Raw genomic sequence first — 20,359 nt, 5'->3', positions numbered from 1 at the left:
CTGAAGGATGTTGCAGGCAGATCGCTCTCCACGACGTCTCCAGACTCTGTCACGTCTGTCACATGTGCTCAGTGTGAACCTGCTTTCATCTGTGAAGAGCACAGGGTGCCAGTGGTGAATTTGCCAATCCTGGTGTTTTGTGGCAAATGCCAAGCGTCCTGCACAGTGTTGGGCTGTGAGCACAACCCCATCTGTGGACGTCGGGCACTCAGACCATCCTCATGGAGTCGGTTTCTAACTGTTTGTGCAGACACGTGCACATTTGTAGCCTGATGGAGGTCATTTTGCAGGGCTCTGGTAGTGCTCCTCCTGTTCCTCCTTGCACAAAGGCTGAGGTAGCGGTCCTGCTGCTGGGTTGTTGACCTCCTATGACCCCCTCCACGTCTCCTGGTGTACTGGCCTGTCTCCTGGTAGCGCCTCCAGCCTCTGGACACTAGGCTGACAGACTCAGCAAACCATCTTGCCACAGCTCGCATTGATGTGCCATCCTGGATGAGCTGCACTATCTGAGCCACTTGTGTGGGTTGTATAGTCCGTCTCATGCTACCACGAGTGTGAAAGCACAAACAAAATTCAAAAGTGACCAAAACATCAGCCAGAAAGCATTGGTACTGAGATGTGGTCTGTGGTCCCCACCTGCAGAACCACTCCTTTATTGACAGTGTCTTGATAATTGCCAATAATTTCCATCTGTTGTCTATTCCATTTGCCCAGCAACATGTGAAATTGATTGTCAATTAGTGTTGCTTCCTAAGTGGACAGTTTGATTTCACAGAAGTTTGATTTACTTGGAGTTAGATTCTGTTGTTTAAGTGTGCCATTTATTTTCTTGAGCAGTGTATATTCCAGGAGAAATAACAGAGGAATAACCAAGTGCAGTATTTCAAGGTCACAAAAGCTGTCATTTACGCTTCCGTTATGTTTTAACACCAGTTCAACTCTCAGCACTCGTGTAACTTTTTAATTATGTGTTGCCAGAACGCCAACAACAAAATGTTTGTATAATAAACATATATATACCCTAGATAATTTACCACAGGTAGAGAGTAAATAATATCATTTGGACTGCATTCATGACCTAAATATATCTTATATCTATATCACAGTATTAAAGGGAATATGTCAGCAGGTTTTTGCTATGTAATCTGACAGCAGCAAGATGTAGAAACAAAGACCTTGATTCCAGCGATGTGTAACTTTGTTTACTTGGCGCAGCAGTTACGCTAGTCAGTTTTCTCTGCTGCAGATCTAGCAGAGCTTGGAATGCTGAGCCTTGTATAGCCCCGCCCATGCCACTGATTGACAGCTTTCTGTGTACATTAAATAGTGACAGAAAGCTGCTAATCAATGGTGTTGGTGGGGTCGGACTAGGAAGCATGAAGGCAGTTTTCCTTTAATGATAATCTCTCTCTGATAAAAGACTGCTTGTATTGAAACAGGAAAACACAGCCTAGTAAGTGACACATCACTGGAATCATGCTCTTACCCTAGATCATGCGGCACTCAGAGCGCAAAATGTCTCACAGTAAGAAAATCTCGTAAAAAAATAAATTAATAGATCTGCATTAAAAAAGGACCTGAACAATCCTTTCAAGGCTTCAGTTATCCCGGTTGCTTGTGCACCTTTTTCTACCACACTTTTTTCTTTCACTCAACTTTCCATTAATGTGCTTGGATACAGCACTCTGTGAACAACCAGCTTCTTTAGCAATGACCTTTTGTTGCTTCCCCTCCTTGTTAATTATTCTAATTTACTGAGATAATGACTTTTGGGTTTTAATTGGCTGTAAGCCATAATCATCAACATTAACAGAAATATACACTTGAAATAGATCACTCTGTTTGTAATGACACTATATAATATATGAGTTTCACTTTTTGTATTGAAGAACTGAAATTAATTAACCTTTTGATGATATTCTAATTTTGGGAGAAGCACCTGTATGTGTATATATATATATATATATATATACACACACACAAACATACATACACATGTATACACGTATGAAAGGATTCCCTCTACTGATTGCAGATAAAAATGTCAAGAAGAAAATTAGGAAGAAACTATTGGAACCTAGAAAGCCCTATTTCTGTCACTTACCTGATCACACAGGGGTTAGGACCCTGAAAATAACATAACATGACAGTGGATCTCTTGGGGGTCTCTGTCCTTCCATCAAATTAATTGTCAAATTAAATAGCAAAAGCCTGCTGACAGATCGGAATATCCTTTTAAATGCAATCTAAAAGGCGTGGTACAACATGCAAAGTAATTTTCAGCCATTATTCCTTTCTACTTAAACTACCGTAACTTCTAATATACTTGAATTAAAAATTCCCTCTCCTTCACTAACTACACAATCTAAAGGTTTTTCTTTTTTTTTTTATAGTTCCTTTTTATAATTGTTTCATTTGAGAATTCCGGTCCATACTGGGATACTCAAACGAAGTGTCATCATGGGCAGAATTTAATTTGTATTAAGTATTTAGGGCCATATTCACAGATTATTCCATTTATGTCTGATGGGTTCAGGTCTGATAGCAATGACTGGGATTTGGCAAATCGGAACTCTCCCTCAAATTTGCCTACAGGGTCAAAGATTCCTATATATTGGTAATAGACCAATGTCATCTAATGTGTATAGTGGCCTCCTAACTCTAAGGCTTCTTTTACACATACTGTGGTTTTGCGTCCCGTTATGGGGCCCCAATAGAATTCTATGGGGCCGCAAAACGGGCCACAATAATTCCAGAGCGCCGTACGCCGTATGGCTGTGAGGCCGTATTTACGCTTTGATTTTGCTTTGATGACTGCTTTGCACACTCTTGGCATTCTATTGATGAGCTTCAAGAGGTAGTCACCTGGAATGGCTTTCACTTCACAGGTGTGCCCTGTCAGGTTTAATAAGTGGGGTTTCTTGCCTTATAAATGGTGTTGGAACCATCAGTTGTGTTGTGCAGAAGTCTGGTGGATACACAGCTGATAGTCCTACTGAATAGACTGTTAGAATTTGTATTATGGCAAGAAAAAAGCAGCTAAGTAAAGAAAAACGAGTGGCCATCATTACTTTAATAAATGAAAGTCAGTCCGAAAAATTGGGAAAACTTTGAAAGTGTCCCCAAGTGCAGTGGCAAAAACCATCAAGCGTTACAAGGAACAGGCAGCACGGTGGCTCAGTGGATAGCACTGCAGCCTTGCAGCGCTGGAGTCCTGGGTTCTAATCCCACCTTGGACAACATCTGCAAGGAGTTTGTATGTTCTCCCGTGTTTGCGTGGGTTATCTCCGGGTACTCTGGTTTCCTCCCACATTCCAAAGACATACTGATAGGGAATTTACAGTGTGAGCCCCATCGGGGACAGCGATGATAATGTGTGCAAACTGTAAAGCGCTGCGGAATATGTTAGCGCTATATAAAAATAAAGATTATTATTATTTATTATTACAAGGAAACTGGCTCACATGAGGACCGCCTCAGGAAAGGAAGACCAAGAGTCACCTCTGCTTCTGAGGATAAGTTTATCCGAGTCACCAGCCTCAGACATCGCAGGTTAACAGCAGTTCAGATTAGAGACCAGGTCAATGCCACACAGAGTTCTAGCAGCAGACACATCTCTACCACAACTGTTAAGAGGAGACTTTGTGCAGCAGGCCTTCATGGTAAAATAGCTGCTAGGAAACCACTGCTAAGGACAGGCAACAAGCAGAAGAGACTTGTTTGGGCTAAAGAACACAAGGAATGGACATTAGACCAGTGGAAATCTGTGCTTTGTTCTGATGAGTCCAAATTTGAGATCTTTGGTTCCAACCACCATGTCTTTGTGCGACGCAGAAAAGGTGAACGGATGGACTCTACATCCCTGGTTCCCACCGTGAAGCATGGAGGAGGAGGTGTGATGGTGTGGGAGTGCTTTGCTGGTGACACTGTTGGGGATTTATTCAAAATTGAAGGCATACTGAACCAGTATGGCTACCACATCATCTTGCAGCGGCATGCTATTCCATCTGGTTTGTGTTTAGTTGGACCATCATTTATTTTTCAACAGGACAATGACCCCAAACACACCTCCAGGCTGTGTAAGGGCTATTTGACCAAGAAGGAAAGTGATGGGGTGCTACGCCAGATGACCTGGCCTCCACAGTCACCAGACCTGAACCCAATCGAGATGGTTTGGGGTGAGCTGGACCGCAGAGTGAAGGCAAAAGGGCCAACAAGTGCTAAGCATCTCTGGGAACTCCTTCAAGATTGTTGGAAGACCATTCCCGGTGACTACCACTTGAAGCTCATCAAGAGAATGTCAAGAGTTTACAAAGCAGTCATCAAAGCAAAAGGTGGCTACTTTGAAGAACCTAGAATATAAGACATATTTTCAGTTGTTTCACACTTTTTCGTTAAGTATATAATTCCACATGTGTTAATTCATAGTTTTGATGCCTTCAGTGTGAATGTACAATTTTCATAGTCATGAAAATACAGAAAAATCTTTAAATGAGAAGGTGTGTCCAAACTTTTGGTCTGTACTGTACAGCTATCTAATATGTATGGGCAGTGTGACAGGGTCACTGACACTGTATGTGTTGTCACGAACATTGCTTTCTTCCTTGATCTGAAACCCATAAGTTTCTCTCCAGCATGCTATGTGGCGTGTTAACCAGCCATTATCAGGGACTGGGTTTTTGGTGAGTAGGTAAGAGATGGTCAGGAGGCCTACTCACCATATCTCCACCTCAAGGGTGTGACTGGGGACTTAAATGTTCAGCAACTGTTTTTGTTCTCCAGATGGTAGCTCCAGGGGGAGCTGAGGACATTGAGTGTTTCCTGCAGGTGAATCTTGCAGAAAAAAGAACTCTAGTAGACTTTATATTTGTTTCGTTTTGCCATTAGGTCAGAAAGGCCATGATTACTTTGTTTGACCCTGCTATAACGGTCTATGCTGTGCTCTAATAAACCAGCAGGAGATCTACCAGTTTACCAGAAGCGTTCCTGTGTTTACCTCTGCAAGCAGTCGAGTGAGTCAACCCCTCACAGAAGCTTAAGAGTTGGGACAAGGCTCCAGGCATTTGTGGCATATAACATTAATTGAAATGGAAATGAACCACTGACAATAAGCTGTTTGTCCCCCATCTATTTTCGGTTGAAATCCCATGTCTGAATTTTTTAAATTACAAATTATGTGTTTAAGGCCGGGGTCACACTTCCATGTGCAATTCGAGAAACTCGCGCATCAATACCCCGCACTGCCGCTGGCTCTCGGGACCGGAGCATGCGGCTGCATAGAAATACATGCAGCTGAATGCTCCGGTCCCAAGTGAGGGCGGCAGTGCCAGTTAATGATGCGTGAGTTTCTCGCATTGCACATGCAAGTGTGACCCCGGCCTAATTCTTAAGAAATGTATTCTTAATTAGATTGTGAGCCCCATCGGGGACAGCGATGATAATGTGTACAAACTGTAAAGCGCTGCGTAATATGTTAGCGCTATATAAAAATAAAGATTATTATTATTATTAATAAATATGTAAAAATAGTCCACTTTCAAAGGAAAAATTGTAAAAGCTGAATTTATTAATTAAGCACATTAAGGAACGCTATCATTACTACCTTATTCACGTAGGTTAAGAGCCCATCAACAAATGTTGACTTTATTTTTTGTATCTGTAAAAAAGTATAAATATAATAATAGTGTGACAATATATTAACCTCTTTATATATAACCTAATACAGAATATTTAATTGTAGAAACATGTAAAATCAGACCACGGCAGAATAACTACTAGACATTAAAACTATGAAAGACTTTTTATGGCAAGGATAGCACAGTAAAAATGGTAAGTATGATATATGGTGCATGCAAAATTTAGCTTTATACAATATTTATTTATTTGCTCTATGCACCTCTGAGGGTGATGTATCACGGCTCCGTACAACATGTAGCAATAATACAGCCATATTACATCATGAGGACTTGCAGCCTGCAGTGTAATACATGTAATGCTGATTTTTGGAAAATCCGTTCCCAAAAGTAAAAATATAGAAATACACTTTATGATATTCACCAATTCAAGACTGGGATATTTTCATTTTTTTCAAACATGATGTTTAACATTTTTTTTTGTTCAGATAGTAAAGTAATTTTTTTTATCTTTTTTTTCAAGATACCCTGGGATTCATTTTTATGTTAGTGTGATATTCTCTCTCACTTTTTTTTCCTCATATGAAAAAAAAGTGTTTTCATTTTGTAACAAATATTTTTATATATTGGTTAAGTTGTGTTTTTTTTCTACAAAGTTACAACAATTTGGATTGACAGTGGCATTTTTTTTGTTTATTTTTTACCTATTTTTTTTTATTTATTTGTCATTTACTTTGCACATTGTGCCCCCCCCCCACAAGGTCATAAAAGACCTTTGAGGGGTATTTAAATCTTGAAATATTTTTATATTCAACTTATTTCCCCTGTAACTGGGTTACATAGTTACATAGTTATTAAGGTTGAAGGAAGACTTTCAGTCCATCTAGTACAACCCATAGCCTAACATGCCCTAACATGTTGATCCAGAGGAAGGCAAAAAAAAACCCATGTGGCAAAGAGTAAGCTCCACATTGGGGAAAAAAATTCCTTCCCGACTCCACATACGGCAATCAGACTAGTTCCCTGGATCAACGCCCTATCAAGGAATCTAGTGTATATACCCTGTAACATTATACTTTTCAAGAAAGGCATCCAGTCCCCTCTTAAATATAAGTAATGAATCACTCATTACAACATCATACGGCAGAGAGTTCCATAGTCTCACTGCTCTTACAGTAAAGAATCCGCGTCTCTTATTATGCCTAAACCTTCTTTACTCCAGACGTAGAGGATGCCTGTTATGATCTGGTGGCCTAAGAGCAGCATGGGACGTACTCTGGAGAAGGTGGTACCTGTACTGACCGCAGACCCTAAACCTAACACCGCAACTAGAAGTAGCCGTGGAATGTACCTAGCGCTCCCTAGACATCTCGACACAGCCGGAGGACTAATTACCCCTAGAGATAGAAAAGGGAAAACTATCTTGCCTCAGAGAAAATCCCCAAAGAACAGGCAGCCCCCCACAAATATTGACTGTGAGAGAGGGAAAAAACATACACAGACTGAAATGAGAATTTAGCAAAGGAGGCCACTTCTAGCTAAATAGAAAGGACAGGACAGAGTACTATGCGGTCAGTATTAAAACACTAGAAATTATCCACCACAGAAAATACAAAAACTCCACAGCTAACTAAAGACATGGAGGGTATATCTGCATCTCCAGAGATACCAGCTTGGCTAAACAAATAATTATACAGACCAAGCTGGACAAGACAAAACATGGAAAATAACTGAACAATAAGACCACAGCATGTGGACAGCAAAATCAAGGCCAGAACTTATCTTTGATGAAAAGAACTGCAAAGCAGAAGAGACCAGGCAGGGATGTGAATCCTCCAGGAACAATGGACAACTGGCACTGACTAAAGGGAGAAGCAAGACTAAATAGCCCTGTCCAAATTGCAAAAGGTGAAAACAGCTGATAAATGCTGTGATTCAGAGACAGCAGCGCTACCACTTACAACCACCGGAGGGAGCCCAAGAGCAGAAATCACAACAGATGCCCCCTTGTCTCTGTCTCAGGTCTATGATTAAAAAGATCATCCGAAAGGCCTTTGTACTGTCCCCTCATATATTTATACATTAAAATAAGATCACCCCTTAGTCTTCATTTTTCCAAACTAAATAGCCCCAAGTGTAATAACCTATCTTGGTATTGCAGACCCCCCAGTCCTCTAATAACCTTGGTCGCTCTTCTCTGCACCCGCTCCAGTTCAGCTATGTCTTTCTTATACACCGGAGACCAGAACTGTGCACAGTATTCTAAGTGTGGTCGAACTAGTGACTTGTATAGAGGTAAAATTATGTTCTCCTCATGAGCATCTATGCCTCTTTTACTGCATCCCATTATTTTATTTGCCTTTGTAGCAGCTGCCTGACACTGGCCACTGAATATGAGTTTGTCATCCACCCATACACCCAGGTATTTTTCATTGACGGTTTTGCCCAGAGTTTTAGAATTAAGCACATAGTTATACATCTTATTACTTCTACCCAAGTGCATGACCTTACATTTATCCCCATTAAAGCTCATTTGCCATTTATCAGCCCAAGCTTCTAGTTTACATAAATTATCCTGTAATATAAAATTGTCCTCCCCTGTATTGATTACCCTGCAGAGTTTAGTGTCATCTGCAAATATTGAAATTCTACTCTGAATGCCCCCTACAAGGTCATTAATAAATATGTTAAAAAGAAGAGGGCCCAATACTGACCCCTGTGGTACCCCACTGCTAACCGCGACCCAGTCCGAGTGTGCTTCATTAATAACCACCATTTGTTTCCTATCCCTGAGCCAGCTCTCAACCCACTTACACATATTTTCCCCTATCCCCATTATTCTCATTTTATGTATCAACCTTTTGTGTGGCACCGTATCAAAAGCTTTTGATATATTGGTATATTAGCACCAGTAACAGGGGAAATGCAGCCTCCTGTCTACGTAGCAGTGCTATGACCCAGCAGCTCCTGCTCTTTCACTATACACAGGGATCAATAAACAGTCTGTGCCTTCTCTATGAGGACTCTAGCTGTCTCTGACAGTCGTATCTCTGCTTCTGCAGCAACAGGATCGCTTTACAACATCACTGCTGATTATAAGAGGTACCACCTAGTGATTTAGAGTGTATGGGCAGTCTAGAAGCATTTAAACAATGTAAAAAAACATAAATAACAAAATATACAAAAGGGCAAATAATAAAAATAATCTTACTTGTCTAAATTGTAAAACAATTCCAGGCAGAGGATGCAGGTCTTTCAGTTGATTTAACTAGGGTATTAATGGAAAAGTTTATGTTGAATTGTTCACAGGCATATACAATATATATTTTATATATACATACATACAGTATACTGTATACAGTGCCTTGAAAAAAGTATTCATACCCCGTGAACATTTCCTCGTTTTATCACGTTACACCCACAAATATAAACGTATTTTATGTATTTCTGAACATCTCACAGAACACTGTTCAATCCATCATCCAAAACGGGAAGGATTATGGCACAATAGCAAACCTACCAAAACATGGCCGTTCACCTAACCTGACATCCTAAGGAGAGCGCTAATCAGAGAAACAGCCATGAGGCCCATGGTCACTGTGGAGGAGCTGCAGAGTTACACAGCTCAAGTGGGAGAATCAGGCCACAGGATGACTACTAGTTATATACTCCACTAATCTTGCCTTTATGGAATACTGGCAATAAGAAAGCTTTTTTTGAATGCAAGCCATAAGAAGTTGTGTTTCCAGTTTGCAAAAAGCCATGTAGGTGACACAGTGAGCAGATGGAAGAAGGTGCTCTGGTCAGTTGAAACCAAGGTAGAACTTTTTGGGCTAAATGCAAAATGCAAAGTGTGGCAGAAAACCAAAAAACTAACACTGCACTTCACCCTGAAAACACCATCCTCGTTGTAAAATATGATGATGGCAGCATTATGCTGTGGGGAGGCCTTTCTTCAGCAGGGACAGGGAAGCTGGTCAGATTAAATGGGAAGATGAGCTAAAGACAGGGTAACACTGTAGACAAACCTGTTAGAGGCTGAAAAAGACTTGAGACTGGAGTGTAGGTTCACCTCTGAGGAGGTGTGTGATGGATGGATGGTGTGTGAATGGCCAAGTCACAGTGCAAACCAAAATCCCATTGAGAACCCGTGGCAAGAGTTGAAATATGCTGTTTACAGACGCCTCCATCCAATTTCACTGAGCTAGAGTAAGTGTGCAAAGAAGAATGGCAAAAATGTCACCTCTAGATGTGCAAAGCTGGTATGGACAGACCCCAAAAGACTTGCAGCAGTAATTGCAGTGAAAAGTGGTCCAACAAAGTATTGACTCAGGGAGGCTGAATACAAATGCAACTCACAATTTTAAAATTTGCATTTTGAAAAACATAGAAAATTGTGTATCAATTCCTGCACAAATACTTGATAGTTAGTGTTGATATCTCACATAAAATCACAATAAAATATATTTAGGTTTGTGGGTGTAATGTGAACAAAATATGAAAAAGTTCACAAGGAATGAATACTTTTTCACGGCACTGTATAGATAAAAGTATTTCCTGATACCTTTCATTACAACAATTCATAATGTGACTGAGTAGTGTGTATGGCCTTCATGTGCCAGTGTGCACTCTCGACAAGGTCTGGCCATGCTCCTGATGAGACCACGGATGGTGTCCTGGGGGATCTCTCCCAGACATGGATCGGGGCAACAATGAGCTCCTGGAAAGTGTGTGGTGCTTCTTGCCAGAATTATTTGCACAGATACATTTGTATTCAGGCCTGGAGAATGTGATGGCCAGTCAATGGCATCAATGTCTTCGTCATCCAGGGACTGCCTGCACACTCTGGCTACATGAAGCTGGAGATTGTCCAGTGCCAGGAGGAGAGCAGGGCTCAATACACCAGCATATGGTCTGAATATGGCTGTGAAGATTTCATCTGGTACCTAACAGCAGTGGGTAGTGTCATCTATGACATGGAGGTTTGCGTGTGACCCTCCAAAAATATATCTCTCCAGCCCATCACTGATCCACCACCAAACCGGTCCTGGAAGATGTTGCAGTCATCATAAAGTTTACTACTGTGTCTCTGGATTCTTAGCCATCTGTCAAATGCGCTCTTGTCTGTGAAGTGAATGGGACACCAATGGCGGACCTGCCCAATCTGGTGTTTTCTGTTGAATGCCAGACGAACTGCATTAGAGAAGCATTATCGGTGGCCACCTCCTGCAAAACCATTCCCATTTATTAGCGGTTGTTTTGCTGTTCCCCTCCAGTGCTCCTGTTGTCACTTTAATTTGCACAAAGCAGATGAAAGTAGTTCACAATCGCTTATGCTTCTTAACTCGATAGATTGATATCCCTAAAGTTCAATTGACTTTCATATTATACTGTGATGTTTAAGGCCATGTTCATAAGATGCATTTTTTGCAGCGTTTCCAATATTGCAATAAAGATTCTGTGATTTTACAGTGAATATATAAAACTGTGGCAGACATCGTGTGAACATGGACTAAGTATTACTTTCATTTTTTGAGCAGTGTCTATTAGTGATGAGCGAGTGTGCTCGTTACTCGAGATTTCCGAGCATGCTCGGGTGCTCTCCGAGTATTTTGGGCGTACTCGGAAATTATGTTTCAGTCCCCACAGCTGCATGATTTGCGGCTGCTAGACAACCTGAATACATGTGGGGATTCCCTAACAAACAGGCAATCCCTGCATGTGTTCAGGTCGTCTAATAGCCGCAAATCATGCAGCTGTGGCGACTCGAACATACCGTAATTTCTGAGCATGCCCAAAATACTGGGAGAACACCTGAGCATGCTCAGAAATCACGAGTAACGAGCACACTCGCTCATCACTAGTGTCTATATATCAAACAAAAATGCTGACCGTGATTAGTCATATATCTACAATAGCAACCATCTAGTTTGAACACATATTTATTACTGATGCGTACATGCCTCCTTCTCTCTTTTGGTGATGATGTCAAGAAGAGGGGAAGAAACCCTTCCAGTAACGTACATGTACATGACGATGTGGGATGGGGTATAGCTGACAAGTTTGCTATATTACCAGGATATTTAGCTTATAGATGTAAACCAACCAACCTTTTGTCATCTGTCATATCAATAGGGGTATATAAATATGCACACTAATAATATATCTTACAAGAGAAGCAATCAGATCATAGGTCTGCAAATCTGTGGTGAATAAGCCTGTGTCCTGGACTGTTCGGAAAAGAGGTTGCAATGTGCTTTAAAGGTAATGGAGGACATTTATCCAGACAAAAATCAAAACATTTATCAGACTTTGCACTTATTCATCAATATACAGGATAGAAGTCCAATGTCCTGGAGATCCAGATGAAATGTAGTACTTATGAATTCACTTCTAAGATGACCAAGCGAGGTAGTCATTGTCGAGCTTCAGTCTCCACTCACTTTGGCATCCTACAGACATCTCGTGTCCCAGTGCCGGTGAGCCGCTATGTGTGAGGGCCATCACACTTACTTTGGGACTGCAGGCCTCTTCTGCTTCAGAATCCAGGACTAAGGGAAACTGTCAGCAGGTTTTTGCTATGCACTCTCTGAAGAAGCATTTGCGAAACACGCATTGAAGAGTGAGCTGGAGGCTATACTGCAGGCTCTAGTGATATCGAGACCTCAGATTATACATAGCTCAACAACTGATCTCTGCTAGATCTGTAGCAAACAAAACTGCGATGCTATCGCAACTGCTGCACCCAGTAAAGTAAGTGACTGACCCTACCTCATGCTGTTGCCAGATTACATAGGAAAAACCTGCTAACAGATTCCCTTTAATATTATGGGATATGGTGGTCCAGCCTACGATTATATAAGCCTATGCGTCCCCATATGAAATGTCATCAGAAAACAGAGCATCACATAAATTGACATTACCGCTGGCTCAGCCGTAGATAAGAGATGACCCAAGTTTGTCTGGGGAAGCTTATTTTTACACTTCAGGTGCAGGTGGAACTTTTCAAAAAGTATCTAAAATAACAGAAACAGAATTATAACTTCATAATACAGGTCTCTGGTCCAGCACCAAAGCCAATATTCCATGGCTGATGGACGGGAGCACCACAGACCTCCTCCTACTTGTCGGCAACCCGATTCTCCTCTTTTGATTAGCTGTGCAATATCATGTGTAATGTCAACAATGATGTTGCGCCAGCTCGGTTAATGAAGAGAAGCCGGCCATGGAATAGTGATCTGCTCACTGGCCCAAGGTCATGCGAATCCATTCGCTCACCACTAGTTTGTAGCAATAGTGGATAGTGTTCTGAATATAATGTTTGCTGAGCTATGCTGCATATTGTTTGTATTTATTATGTTAGATTATACTAATTATCCCTCTCTAAAGAATATTTTTTCCTGATGCAGCCAAACAGAGACCGGAGATACTCAGAGCTGGCCCCGGGGAGGGTTAGTAAGCACAGTTATGGTTTTTTGTGTTTTTTTTTTCAATTAACTTGAGTATATAAGAAAAAGTTTTGTGAAATTGGACAAGGCCTTGTGAAGCTGATAGGCTTCAAATGGCAGAAACTGCTGAGGCCAACTATTCATCAGGTAGAAATTACTCAGTTGAAAGAGCCACTGAGATCCTGATCAAGGAAGGAGAAAAGGATCTCACAAAGAAGTCAGTCCTACTTCATCCAAGCACAGTTCAAATGTCAGCTTTACATCTAATGAAAGTCTTTGTTTACACCAGTCTAACATTAACGTAGTTGCATCGTTTATAGTCTAACCCCTTCACTACATCCACTGTACATGTGTGGCACAAGTCGGATGCAGGTGTATGCAGTGGGCTCACGCGGCAAGCCCGCCCCATACCTGGCCGGTGATGGCTGTGTATTACAGCCAGGACCTGGTGCTAACAATCGAGGGTAGAGAGGAGCTCTGCTTGTGATTGTTAACCTGTTAAATTCTGCTGTTAATCTCTGACAGCATCAATTAATACACGCTGGCATGCGTGTGCGTCATTCTCTCCATGCATCAGTGCGCCTGTGATCGCGGGTCGCCGATGGTCAGCTGATGACCTCCATGCCTGCCATTACGGAGTTCCCTTGAAACCCTGCCTGTGGCTGGGCTTCAAAGGAGACCGTGATTTCTGCTATATTCAGAGATGCATAAGCGATCAGATGACTGCATTCTCAAGACTCTTAAAAACACAAAAAAGAACAGCGAAAAGTCAAAAAATGTTTTTTTTTTAAAAATATGAAAAAAAAGTTCAACTTAACCCCCTTTTCCACATTTAAAATAAAGATATTAACCCCTTCATGACCCAGCCTATTTTGACCTTAATGACCTGGCCATTTTTTGAAATTCTGACCAGTGTCCCTTTATGAGGTAATAACTCAGGAACGCTTCAACGGATCCTAGCGATTCTGAGACTGTTTTTTCGTGACATATTGGGCTTCATGTTAGTGGTAAATTTAGGTCGATAATTTCTGCTTTATTTGTGGAAAAAAACGAAAATTTTGAAAATTTCGCAATTTTCATTTTTAATTTTTATTCTGTTAAACCAGAGAGTTACCGTATGTGACACAAAATAGTTAATAAATAACATTTGCCACATGTCTACTTTACATCAGAACAATTTTGGAAACAAATTTTTTTTTTGCTAGGAAGTTATAAGGGTTAAAATTTGACCAGTGATTTCTCATTTTTACAACAAAATTTACAAAACCATTTTTTTTAGGGACCACCTCACATTTCAAGTCAGTTTGAGGGTTCTATATGGCTGAAAATACCCAAAAGTGACACCATTCTAAAAACTGCACCCCTCAAGGTGCTCAAAACCACATTCAAGAAGTTTATTAACCCTTCAGGTGTTTCACAGCAGCAGAAGCAACATGGAAGGAAAAAATGAACATTTAACGTTTTAGTCACAAAAATGATCTTTTAGCAACAATTTTTTTATTTTCCCAAGGGTAAAAGGAGAAACTGGACCACGAAAGTTGTCGTCCAATTTGTCCTGAGTACGCCAATACCCCATATGTGGGGGTAAACCACTGTTTGGGCGCACGGCAGGGCTCGGAAGGGAAGAAAAATTGGCTCCAAACCCCATTTTGGAAACTAGACGCCCCAAGGAACTTATCTAGAAGCATAGTGAACACTTTTAACCCCCAGGTGCTTCACAAATTGATCCGTAAAAATGAAAAAGTACTTTTTTTTCACAAAAAAATTATTTTAGCCTCAATTTTTTCATTTTCACATGGGCAACAGGATAAAATGGATCCTAAAATTTGTTGGGCAATTTCTTCTGAGTACACCGATACCTCACATGTGGGGGTAAACCACTCTTTGGGCACATGGTAAGGCTCGGAAGGGAAAGAGCGCCATTTGACTTTTTGAATTAAAAAATATCTCCATCGTTAGCGGATACCATGTCGCGTTTGGAGAGCCCCTGTGTGCCTAAACATTGGAGCTCCCCCACAAATGACCCCATTTTGGAAACTAGACCCCCCAAGGAACTTATCTAGATGCATAGTGAGCATAAGTTGTTGTTCAGTTTCTCCTGAGTACGCTGGTACCCCATATGTGGGGGTAAACCACTGTTTGGGCACACATCGGGGTTCGGAAGGGACGTAGTGACGTTTTGAAATGCAGACTTTGATGGAATGCTCTGCGAGCGTCACGTTGCGTTTGCAGAGCCCCTGATGTGCCTAAACAGTAGGAACTCCCCACAAGTGACCCCATTTTGGAAACTAGACCCCCAACGGAACTTATCTAGATGTGTGGTGAGCACTTTGAACCCCCAAGTGCTTCACAGAAGTTTATAACGCAGAGCCGTGAAAATAATAAATAAGTTTTCATTCCTCAAAAATAATTTTTTAGCCCAGAATTTTTTATTTTCCCAAGGGTAACAGGAGAAATTTGACCAGAAAAGTTGTTGTCCAGTTTCTCCGGAGTACGCTGATACCCCATATGTGGGGGTAAACCACTGTTTGGGCACACATCGGGGTTCGGAAGGGACGTAGTGACGTTTTGAAATGCAGACTTTGGGCACACGTCGGGGCTTGGAAGGGAGAAAGCACCATTTGACTTTTTCAACACAAGATTGGCTGGAATCAATGGTGGCGCCATGTCGCGTTTGGAGATCCCCTGATGTGCCTAAACAGTGGAAACCCCCTCAATTCTAACTCCAACACTAACCCCAACACACCCCTAACCCTAATCCCAACCCTAACCACAACCCTAACCCCAAAACACCCCTAACCCTAGTCTTAACCCTAATTCCAACCCTAACTCTAATTCCAACCCTAACCCTAAGGCTATGTGCCCACGTTGCGGATTTGATTTCCAGTGTTTTTTGTGTGGATTTCACCTGTGGATTCCTATTATGGAGCAGGTGTAAACCGCTGCGGAATCCGCCCAAAGAATTGACATGCTGCGGAAAATACAACGCTTCTGCGCTGTATTTTCCGCACCATGGGCACAGCGGATTTGGTTTTTCATAGGTTTACGTGGTACTGTAAACGTGATGGAAAACTGCTACGAATCCGCAGCGACCAATCCGCTGCGGATCCGCAGCCAAATCCGCACCGTGTGCACATAGCCTAATTCTAACCCTAATTTAAACCCTAGCCCTAATTCTAACCCTAATTCTAACCCTAACCCTAATTCTAACCCTAGCCCTAAGTGCAACCCTAACCCTAAGTGCAACCCTAACCCTAAGTGCAACCCTAGCCCTAAGTGCAACCCTAGCCCTAAGTGCAACCCTAGCCCTAAGTGCAACCCTAGCTCTAAGTGCAACCCTAAGTGCAACCCTATCCCTAAGTGCAACCCTAACCCTTAGTGCAACCCTAACCCTAAGTGCAACCCTAACCCTAAGTGCAACCCTAAGTGCAACCCTAAGTGCAACCCTAACCCTAAGTGCAACCCTAACCCTAAGTGCAACCCTAACCCTAACGGAAAAACAAAAATAAATATATTTTCTGAATTTTATTATTGTCCCTAACTATGGGAGTGATAAAGGGGGGGGTTTATTTACAGCGATCAAAATGTACAGGGAACGAATCTGCATTTTCCAAGATGGCGGCGCCCATGCGAGAAGACCGAGGACACCGGGAGGGACACCGGGACTAGGTAAGTATGGGGGGTGCGATCGGACAGCAGGGGGGGGGGGCGGAGGGGAGGATGGGGGAGGGTCAGAGGGGAGAGGAAGGCGCTTAGGACAGGACAGAGGGGTACGGAATACTGACGGCGGCTGCAGATCGCCGCCGTCAGTCGTGGGGGGGCCAGATCGGGGTCTCCAGCCATGACCGATTCTATTGCAGCATCGGCCATGGCTGGATTGTAATATTTCACCAATTTTCATAGGTGAAATATTACAGATTGCTCTGATTGGCTGTTTCACTTTCAACAGCCAATCAGAGCGATCGTAGCCACAGGGGGGGGCGAAGCCACCCCCCCCAGGCTGTAGTACCACTCCCCCCTGTCCCTGCATGTCGGGTGAAATTGGAGTTAACCCTTTCACCCAGCCTGCAGTGACGCGATCCGACCATGACGCATATGCTGCGTCACAGGTCGGATTGGCACAGGTTTTCATGACGCATACGCTGCGTCAATGGTCGGGAAGGGGTTAAAAAAAAATAGAAAAAATACACATGTGGTATATCTGCTTGTGAAAAGTGTGATCTCAAAATATAACAATTAACCTGGTAGGTAAACACCGTAAATGAAAAAAATTGAAGAACGCCAAAATTACGTTTTTCTTGGTAGCTGCAATTGCACAAAAAATGCTGTAATAAACTATCAAAAAGTTACACATATCCCAAAATGGTATTAATAAAAACGTAGTCTTGCCTCGCAAAAAATAAGCATTCGCACAGCTCCCTTGACCAAAAAATGAAAATGTTATGGGTCTTGGAAAATAGCTACACAACCCCCCCAAAATTTTTTTTTAAACTTCTGATTTTTTTTAGTACTAAAATTATAATGCTCGGTATCGCCATAATCGTATTGATGAGTAGAATCATATAGCCAATATATGGGATACAATGTCAGAATTGCATTTTTTTCACAATTTCTTCCCACTTTATTCCCATTTTCCTGTACACTATGTGGTAAAATGAATGGTCATCCATTTGTCATTCAAAAATATAACTTGCCCACAAAAAACATGCCCTCATAATATATCTACAAGTACAGACCAAAAGTTTGGACACACCTTCTCATTTAAAGATTTTTTTGTATTTTCATGACTATGAAAATTGTACATTTACACTGAAGGCATCAAAACAATGAATTAACACAATTGGAATTATATACTTAACAAAAAAGTGTGAAAGAACTGAAATTATGTCTTATATTCTAGGTTCTTCAAAGTAGCCACCTTTTGCTTTGATGACTGCTTTCCACACTCTTGGCATTCTCTTGATGAGCTTCAAGAGGTAGTCACCGGGAATGGTTTTCACTTCACAGGTGTGCCCTGTCAGGTTTAATAAGTGGGATTTCTTGCCTTATAAATGGGGTTGTGTTGTGAATTCCGTTCTCGAACTCCCTCCTGTGGTCATGAATGGTACTTCGGTGAGTTCTGTCCGTGGACTCCCTCTGGTGGCTGTGAGTGGAGCTGCTGGTTCTGAGATTCCTTCTCCAGCTGCCCTCGTTTAGGGCTAGGCTGGATTCTCTATTTAACTCCACTCAGATCGTTACTCCATGCCAGCTGTCAATGTTCTAGTACTGGTTCAGAGCTCTCCTGGATCTTTCTGAGGACCTCTCTACTCCAGCATAAGCTAAGTTCCTGCTTGTACATTTGTTACATATGGTTTTTCTTGCTAAGTTCTAGTCCAGCTTGCTATCATGAAACTGCCTGGCTAGCTGGAAGCTCTGGGGGGTGCAGAGTGGCACCACCACACCGTGAGTCGGTGCGGGGGTATTTTTTGCACACCCTGCGTGGTTTTTGTAGTTTGTTGTGTTGACCACAAAGATCCCTTTTCTATCCTCAATCTGTTTAGTTACACTGGCCTCCCTTTGCTAAAACCTATTTCATCCTGTTTGTGATTTCCTCTTAACTCACAGTCAATACTTGTGGGGGGCTGCTTTTACCTTTGGGGAAATTTCTCTGAGGCAAGTGAGGCTTTGTTTCCTTCTTTAGGGGGAGTTAGCTCTTAGGCTGTGAAGAGGCGTCTAGGCAGAGTCAGGCACGCTCCACGGCTATTTCTAGTTGTGTTGATAGGAGTAGGGTTTGCGGTCAGCAGAGTTCCCATTTCCCCAGAGCTCGTCCAGATTCTGTGTTAATTATCGGGTCATTCCTGGTGCACCTAACCACCAGGTCCATAACAGGGTTGGGACCATCAGTTGTGTTGTGCAGAAGTCTGGTGGATACACAGCTGATAGTCCTACTGAATAGACTGTTAGAATTTGTATTATGGCAAGAAAAAAGCAGCTAAGTAAAGAAAAACGAGTGGCCATCATTACTTTAAGAATTGAAGGTCAGTCAGTCCGAAAAATTGGGAACACTGAAAGTGTCCCTAAGTGCAGTGGCAAAAACCATCAAGCACTACAAAGAAACTGGCTTACATGAGGACCGCCCCAGGAAAGGAAGACCAAGAGTCACCTCTGCTTCTGAGGATAAGTTTATCCGAGTTACCAGCCTCAGAAATCGCAGGTTAACAGCAGTTCAGATTAGAGACCAGGTCAATGCCACACAGAGTTCTAGCAGCAGACACATCTCTACCACAACTGTTAAGAGGAGACTTTGTGCAGCAGGCCTTCATGGTAAAATAGCTGCTAGGAAACCACTGCTAAGGACAGGCAACAAGCAGAAGAGACTTGTTTGGGCTAAAGAACACAAGGAATGGAGATTAGACCAGTGGAAATCTGTGCTTTGGTCTGATCAGTCCAAATTTGACATCTTTGGTTCCAACTACCGTGTCTTTGTGCGACGCAGAAAAGGTGAACGGATGGACTCTACATGCCTGGTTCCCACCGTGAAGCATGGAGGAGGAGGTGTGATGGTGTGGGGGTGCTTTGCTGGTGACACTGTTGGGGATTTATTCAAAATTGAAGGCATACTGAACCAGCATGGCTACCACAGCATCTTGCAGCAGCATGCTGTTCCATCCGGTTTGCGTTTAGTTGGACCATCATTTATTTTTCAACAGGACAATGACCCCAAACACCTCCAGGCTGTGTAAGGGCTATTTGACCAAGAAGGAGAGTGATGGGGTGCTATGCCAGATGACCAGGCCTCCACAGTCACCAGACCTGAACCCAATCGAGATGGTTTGGGGTGAGCTGGACCGCAGAGTGAAGGCAAAAGGGCCAACAAGTGCTAAGCATCTCTGGGAACTCCTTCAAGATTGTTGGAAGACCATTCCCGGTGACTACCTCTTGAAGCTCATCAAGAGAATGCCAAGAGTGTGCAAAGCAGTCATCAAAGCAAAAGGCGGATACTTTGAGGAACCTAGAATATAAGACATAATTTCAGTTGTTTCACACTTTTTTGTTAAGTATATAATTTCACATGTGTTAATTCATAGTTTTGATGCCCTCCGTGTGAATGTACAATTTTCATAGTCATGAAAATACAGAAAAATCTTTAAATGAGAAGGTGTGTCCAAACTTTTGGTCTGTACTGTATGTGGACAGAAAAATAAGAGTTATGGCTTTGTGAAGAACGGGAGGAAAAAAACAGAAACAAAAATGAAAACTGGACGCAGTGAGAAGGAACTAAGAGATTATTTGCTTGTG

General features: G+C 42.2%; 1 protein-coding gene across 1 annotated transcript in view; it reads right to left on the bottom strand.

Moving 5' to 3' along the window:
* POLN (DNA polymerase nu) overlaps positions 1 to 20,359 on the bottom strand; it is a 161,669-nt gene that overhangs the window by 121,450 nt on the left and 19,860 nt on the right. The window contains 3 exon segments of the mRNA XM_077281185.1: positions 5,603 to 5,656; positions 8,845 to 8,901; positions 12,557 to 12,649. Coding sequence (XP_077137300.1) covers positions 5,603 to 5,656; positions 8,845 to 8,901; positions 12,557 to 12,649 — 204 coding nt within the window.

This window comes from Ranitomeya variabilis, chromosome 1 (assembly GCF_051348905.1).
Source record: "Ranitomeya variabilis isolate aRanVar5 chromosome 1, aRanVar5.hap1, whole genome shotgun sequence".
Taxonomy (NCBI): domain Eukaryota; kingdom Metazoa; phylum Chordata; class Amphibia; order Anura; family Dendrobatidae; genus Ranitomeya; species Ranitomeya variabilis.
The sequence above is the reverse complement of the archived record's forward strand: the minus strand, read 5'-3'. Positions and strand labels throughout refer to the sequence as shown.